Genomic DNA, 7,500 nt, shown 5'->3' on the forward strand with positions numbered 1-7,500 from the left:
CGTCTAAAGCAAGTAGTACAAGAGATTGAGAAGAAGGCTGAGGCCATTGATCAGGTTCTAGAGATATTAGCGAAGGTAAATGTCAGTGTAGAGAAGGGGCTTTGTGATTTAAAAATGACTTTATTTGGTGATTCAAAAGAAGAGCCGCTCTGTGTGAGTCAGAAAGACATGAGGTTGGTGATGGAGGCCGAGTTCTGGAGCCAGCTGCTGGGTTCAGACCGCTGTGGAAGAGCTGAGGCACAACAGATGATGGCACAGAAGCGCTTGATGCTCCTCTCTAGACAGGCGAATCCTGAGAGAGAGCTACTGACAGACACAGATGTCATGTACAGATGGCTTGATGATGAAACACATGCTCTGGTTCTCAAAGAGTTAACAGAGACCTTGAAGGCCACGTCAGATGTCTTAAAGCAGACAGCACTTAGTGTGACATTTTCCAAAGATGACCAGCTCGTGTCTTTGGCTCGAGCAAGCTTCGTTTTTGATGAACAGAAACTGACTTCTGAACATCTGTATGATGCTCTAACCGAAGCCCAGATGTGTTACGTGATCACCAGGCTGAAAGTCCAACATGAGAGAGAGTTTAAGCAAAAGCAGACAGAGCTTCAGGTTGGTAGTTTGGATTGTCCAGATTGTCCTAAATTAAGAGAAGCCACCAGAGATCTGGAGTCCAAACGGGCAACGGCTTCTCTGCAAAGCACCACAGGGCCACGCCCTGTGGACTCAGTGGACTCGACCGTGGAGCTTCAAGACATGATGGCCACGCAGAGGAAGGCCCTACGAGAGGTCAAAGACCGCTACGAGCAGGAAGCTGAACGGCTGAGAGAGGACGCGGCTGAGGCCGGCGAGACGCTGCGTGTGCGTTCAGAAGAGATCCTCTCTCTGAACCACTGCATGGAGCACCTGAAGAAGAGGCACGAGACGGAGACCACAACCCTCCTGCAGAGGTTTGACCAGGAAATGGAAGAGCTGAGAAGCATGATGAGTCCAGCAAACTGGACTGATGAGGACGCGCCGCCGCACGGCGCCTGGTCCCATACGGCCAGCTTGAAGGAGCGCGTCCAGGAGCTGCTCACCCAGCTCGCCATCATGACCCAGGAGACCAGGCGCCGGGACGGGCAGGGAGACGCCACCAGTCTGCGGCTGAAATACCAGAAAGACCTGGAACACCTGAAGGTCCTCATGTCCTCCATCCTCCCCTTCTAACCCGCTCCCTGCTGCTCTGTTGCATGAACACTAACCGCCTCCAGGTGTGTGAGCGTTGCTGCTGCTGCTGCTAATGCTGCTGCTAATGCTGCTGCTGCTGCTGCTGCTGCTAATGCTGCTGCTGCTGCTGAGCTCTGCTGCTGCTGCTGCTGCCGCCGCTGCCGCCGCCGCCGCCGCCGCCGCCGCTGCTGCTGCAAAGAATTTCCTCTTTTTAACACTTTTGAATATTTATTGTTATGGTTTCAAATGACCTCAGCTTTGGGTTTATTTGTTAGGAGTTTGATCTCTTTGGGCTGTTTCCACTAACAGTTTAATCTTCATGCTGATTTCTTTCTCTAACAGTGGAGTAGTTCTTGGTCCAGGTCTCCTGCAGACTGGGCGTGGTCTCAGCTGTGGAGATGTGAAGCTTCCTGTACTGGTGCAGGCAGTGGCATGTTAAAACAGCCAGTGAGCAGGCCTTTAGTAAAACCACTCACCAGGACATGAAGAAAGACTTTTGTCGTGATCAGTTCACCTAACTGAAAGACACACAAAGACACACTATGTTGTGTATTCAAAGGGTAATGATGCTGTTTCTTTGGATATTTTTGTTGGCCCCGCTCTCTGTTCCGTTAGTCTTGATGAAACATTTCTGCTCATGAAGGTTAACTCTCTGGAACGAGTGGGTAAGAAGAGCGCGCATGAAGCAGCCTCGTACACGATCCGTGCCTTATGGCTGAGTGAGGAGCTACTCCATCCCACTGGATCAATACGCACTGCTGACTTCCATTAAAACGCAATTGTGGCTTTTGGTCCAAAGGGGTCTGGCTTGCACCCGGTACGAGCAGAGTGACGCTCTAATAATGCAGAACGCTGAAGGAGCGCAGGAAGGGTCAGGCTCATTCACTGACAGCTGCCACGGCCACTGGAGGCCTTTCCACCGCAGCCAGGGAGCAACAAGTTACACATATACTCATGAGCGGAGGTGTGTGTGTGTGTGTGTGGGTGGGGGGGGGGGTGTGGGTGTCTGTGTGTTTATGCGTGTGTGTGTGTGTGTGTGTGTGTGTGTGTGCACTCTGAGCTCGTTGGCTCCTACATGAGACATGCATCTGTAACGGCTCAGGAATCCATAATGTTTCTAGTTTGTTAGGTGAAGTCGTCCTTTTTGATTTTCAATAATCCCATAGATGAGATAGTGTGTGTATTATGTATGTGTATATATATATATGTGTGTGTGTGTGTGTGTATATATGTGTGTGTGTATATGTATGTATATGTATGTATGCATATATATATATATATATATATTAGGGCTGGGCAGATTAACGCATTAATTTAGTGTTAATCTGGCAGTCCTTTAAAGACGTTAACTATTTGATCATGCGTTAACTGCGTGTTGTTTTTGCAGTGGGAGGGGCTTGTCACTTTAAATCTTTCCAGACGGCGTAGTTCAGACCTGGCGTCTTACGGCTCTCCCGCGTGAGGTCAATCAAACATGAAGAATAAACAAATAAGAAGAGTAGTGAGGCCATGCCCCCGCCATGACCCAGGATATATTTACACACCAGATCCAGAGCCCGCCTTGCCGACAGGATGTTTACGCTGTGGGAGACGGTTCATCCTGTCACAGCAGCTTCCTGCTGCAGCTTTTAGGCTTCATCCCTGTGAAAACACGCTGGACCTCCAGTTCAGCCTGACTGAGGCAGAGGCCGGGGCACAGCCGTCAACTATGCCCTCAGATTAGTGGCAGTGAATAGAGGCCGGAAGCAGGATGAGGTCTTTGGTCGGCTTGTGGAAAGGCCATTGAAATCACTTCTTGTGGAAACGAACACTGTAGTTACAATAGCAGTCTAATGTTTCTAGAAGTGTGGATGAGGAAAGCCGACAGCGAACAGCCCTCTGCTGGAGAAACTTTGAGGTGCAGTGTCTCAGACTAAGCTGATCTTGGTTGTATGAGATTCTGCTTAACCCCACATTCCATGAAAGATTTGTTCCATAGGCAGATTAGGATTAGCACATGAGCGGCAGGCTCCAGCCCGATTGAACAAGGATGAAATGAGCATCATCAGTGCTGTGTTTCTGTGGATAGGAGATGTCAGCACACGCTTTGTTATCCTTCAGTGTGTTGGGAATCTGTCGTTCCTCTCAACCCTTTCTGGACTCACACAGGCTCCACTTTCTCGTAGCTAACAGGCTAACAGGCTGTAGCTTGCAAGTGATTCACTGGAACAGAATGAGCAGGTGACGTGCCGGGTTGGTTTCTGCTCAGAGAACCTTTTGGTGCATGAACTCAGAGGTGTTTTCCTCTCTTAGGCCACCTGTGAGAGGGGCTTTGCTGCCATGGAGGAGTCCCACCAGAAGGTGATAGATGAGCTGCAGAGGAAACACCAGAGAGAGCTGGAGAACCTGCAGGAGGAGAAAGAGCGACTGCTGGCAGAGGAGACCGCCGCCACCATCGCAGGTTGAGATCCTCCTCAGTGACCTTTGACCTAACAGGGGACACCAGAGACAGAGCTGCTGCTGTGGTCATTCATCATTCATGTTATTTATGTGCTTAGTACCTTGGTAATCAGACAGTTACAGAATACTTAATGATTTTTTGTCGTTGTTGTTATTTTAGCAATTGAAGCGATGAAGAACGCCCACCGGACAGAGCTGGAGAAGGAGCTGGACAAAGCTCGCAAGGCCAACAACAACACTGAGAACGCAGACGTAGAGGAGATCCGCAAACAGCACGAGTAAGCTTTCCATGCTGTGTATGAAGAATGGAACACACCCCACAAAGAGTTGCATCATGGGATGCACTGGAGAGATGCATTACATGAAGGATATCTAAACATATTTTAAATGAAAATGGACCGCAGAGTGTGGGATGATGCTGACGCTTCATATGTTTCCTGTTTCTTTAACCTTTGCCAATCACCTGCCTGCTGAAGCAGTTGTAGAAATATACACAGATTTGTATGGATATGTATTGTATTTCCAAAATGATACTGGTGTTACTGTCCACAAGACGTGTGTCACTGTGCTCATGTGTCACTGTACTCATGTATTACTGTACTCATGTGTCACTGTGCTCATGTATTACTGTACTCATGTGTCACTGTGCTCATGTGTCACTGTACTCATGTATTACTGTACTCATGTGTCACTGTGCTCATGTGTCACTGTACTCATGTATTACTGTACTCATGTGTCACTGTGCTCATGTGTCACTGTGCTCATGTGTCACTGTGCTCATGTGTCACTGTGCTCATGTGTCACTGTACTCATGTATTACTGTACTCATGTGTCACTGTGCTCATGTGTCACTGTGCTCATGTGTCACTGTGCTCATGTGTCACTGTGCTCATGTGTCACTGTACTCATGTGTCACTGTACTCATGTGTCACTGTACTCATGTGTCACTGTACTCATGTGTCACTGTGCTCATGTGTCACTGTGCTCATGTGTCACTGTACTCATGTGTCACTGTGCTCATGTGTCACTGTGCTCATGTGTCACTGTGCTCATGTGTCACTGTGCTCATGTGTCACTGTGCTCATGTGTCACTGTACTCATGTATTACTGTACTCATGTGTCACTGTGCTCATGTGTCACTGTGCTCATGTGTCACTGTGCTCATGTATTACTGTACTCATGTGTCACTGTGCTCATGTGTCACTGTGCTCATGTGTCACTGTGCTCATGTGTCACTGTACTCATGTATTACTGTACTCATGTGTCACTGTACTCATGTATTACTGTACTCATGTGTCACTGTGCTCATGTGTCACTGCTCATGTGTCACTGTGCTCATGTGTCACTGTGCTCATGTGTCACTGTGCTCATGTGTCACTGTACTCATGTGTCACTGTGCTCATGTGTCACTGCTCATGTGTCACTGTACTCATGTATTACTGTACTCATGTGTCACTGTGCTCATGTGTCACTGTGCTCATGTGTCACTGTGCTCATGTGTCACTGTGCTCATGTGTCACTGTTCTCATGTGTCACTGTGCTCATGTGTCACTGTTCTCATGTGTCACTGTGCTCCTGTGTCACTGTGCTCCTGTGTCACTGTGCTCCTGTGTCACTGTGCTCATGTGTTACTGTCCACAGGACATGTGTTACTGTCCACAGGACATGTGTTACTGTCCACAGGACATGTGTTACTGTCCACAGGACATGTGTCACTGTGCTCATGTGTCACTGTGCTCATGTGTCACTGTGCTCATGTGTCACTGTGCTCATGTGTCACTGTGCTCATGTGTCACTGTGCTCATGTGTCACTGTGCTGTTAATGTCATGTCCAGCATCCTGTAAAGCAGAGTACTGAACTTTTCAGGAGTGGACAGTAAATCGAGACCCAGTAGAAACAAATCAAACAGAATGATTTTCTCTGGTCTGTGGTTTTGGGACACTGAGGTTGTCTGGTTCACTGAATGAGAGATTAACAGCTGGCTGTATCCTCTTACTCCTGAAACCAAACTGGTGGTGTTTGACTGACAGTTTGACATGCGGTCGTGTTTCAGGGAGGAGCTGTGTTCTTTCCAGCGGGAGATCGAGGTGTTGTCCGAGCAGTACTCACAGAAGTGTCTGGAGAACGCCCACCTGGCCCAGGCGCTGGAGGCCGAGAGGCAGGCCCTCAGGCAGTGTCAGAGAGAGAACCAGGAGCTCAACGCACACAACCAGGTGCACACTCGCTGCACAACACAATCGACACAACACAACACCTGCCTTTCTGCTTCACTCTGCTTAGCTCTCCGTTTAGGAGCTGAACAACCGGCTGGCAGCGGAGATCACCAAGATGCGCTCCATGACGTCTGAGGAAGGAGTGGGAGACGCCAACAACACAATACACGGCAAAGAGCTCTACGAGTTGGAGGTCAGGCTCAAGCATTGAAACCCTTGCAGCTGAGCAAAGGAATATAAACATGTGCATAACATTGTATACAAGTCATCTGGACAACCAGTCTGTCCCAGTAAGGTTTTACAGAGCAGCGTGTGCTGCTGAGGCAGCTTCCTGCTTCATCCTTCATTTGTTATTTGGATATGTTTCTCTAGGTGATGCTGAGGGTGAAGGAGTCAGAGGTCCAGTACCTGAAGCAGGAAATCAACTCCCTGAAAGACGAACTCCAAGCTGCCCAAAGAGTACGGTGTTTTTTAAGATGGCACGGGAACATCCGTGATTTCCTTGCTGGGTGACGACATGAATACCCTTCAATGTGTTTTCAGGACAAGAAATATGCAACAGATAAGTACAAGGACATCTACACCGAGCTGAGCATCGTCAAGGCCAAAGCAGAGCAGGACCTGGGCCGGCTCAGAGACCAGCTGCAGCTGGCTCACGAGGCTCTGGGGGAGCCGTCGCTGGAGGAAGTGGAGCAAGGAGGATATGGTATGAACCACTTTATTTAGTATAGGCCAGAATCACACATTTACCCTCAAAGGGCTTTACAATCTGTACACATGACATCCTGTCCCAGGACCTCACATCGGATCAGGAACCCAAATAAAGACAGTAAAAACCCTTTTACAGGGAAAAAGGAAAGAAGCCTCCATAGAGCAACAGGATCCTCTCCAGGATGTGCACTGCGCAGAATGTCAGTGTCACGGTTGTGTTGATAGGTTTGGACAACATTCATTGTTGTTGACCCGACGTTCCCTTTGCTGTGCTCGCCCCTGCCGGGCGCTTTACCTCCACTGTGGTGCGCCGCCACCGGCTCTCGGTCGAAGTGGCGTGCTTTAGTGCGCTTGTGCCGGGACCTTAAATGCGCCTCAACCGTGTGGCGTCTCCAGGGCGAGATCGGGCACGTAAAGGGAGTCAGGGGTCTGCGGCGATGTCGGCAACCCACCCGACTAGACACACGGACTAAGAAGGCTAACGCACGCGCGAGTCAGAGGGTCTGAAACTCCTTTTTTTTCTTTTCTCGTCATGTGGAGCGGCTCCGCGGGTCGGTCCCCTCGCCCCGTATGCTCGTGGTGGCGCGGGTGGTGGAGCGGGTGGTGGACTATGAACCGTGTATTGAGTGTGTCGGTCTGTGACAGTAACTCCAGGGACACTTTTTCCTCCCAGTCCGCCAGTGATGTGGACTATATGGTGTCTGCACATACATGGAATTTGACTCCAGTTTCACGTAGCTCTCATTGTACATACATACATATAATATACAAGAAACAAGATAAATATAAAAAAGACATTCAAGACAACAGAGTAGTCAGAGTAGTGCAGATGGAGGAGTCTGGCCAGTGGAAAGAAGCTGGTCCTGTGTCTGCTGCTCTGTAGCGCCCCTCAGAGGAGAGGAGGTGAACAGCTTGAGGGTCTGCAGGGTG

The 7,500-nt window shown here is 49.3% G+C and overlaps 1 protein-coding gene across 3 annotated transcripts in view; it reads left to right on the forward strand.

Annotated features, from left to right (window-relative positions):
- The window catches only part of mprip (myosin phosphatase Rho interacting protein), a 45,029-nt gene that overhangs the window by 34,818 nt on the left and 2,711 nt on the right, over positions 1-7,500 (forward strand). For all 3 annotated transcript variants that reach the window (XM_068566940.1, XM_068566939.1, XM_068566941.1), the window contains 6 exons: positions 3,499-3,646; positions 3,806-3,923; positions 5,700-5,859; positions 5,939-6,052; positions 6,232-6,318; positions 6,403-6,565. In XM_068566940.1, coding sequence (XP_068423041.1) covers positions 3,499-3,646; positions 3,806-3,923; positions 5,700-5,859; positions 5,939-6,052; positions 6,232-6,318; positions 6,403-6,565 — 790 coding nt within the window. The remainder of the gene's footprint in view (positions 1-3,498; positions 3,647-3,805; positions 3,924-5,699; positions 5,860-5,938; positions 6,053-6,231; positions 6,319-6,402; positions 6,566-7,500) is intronic.

Source organism: Clinocottus analis, unplaced genomic scaffold, assembly GCF_023055335.1.
Source record: "Clinocottus analis isolate CAN_PGR_092001 unplaced genomic scaffold, fCliAna1.0.p SCAF_70, whole genome shotgun sequence".
Lineage (NCBI taxonomy): Eukaryota > Metazoa > Chordata > Actinopteri > Perciformes > Cottidae > Clinocottus > Clinocottus analis.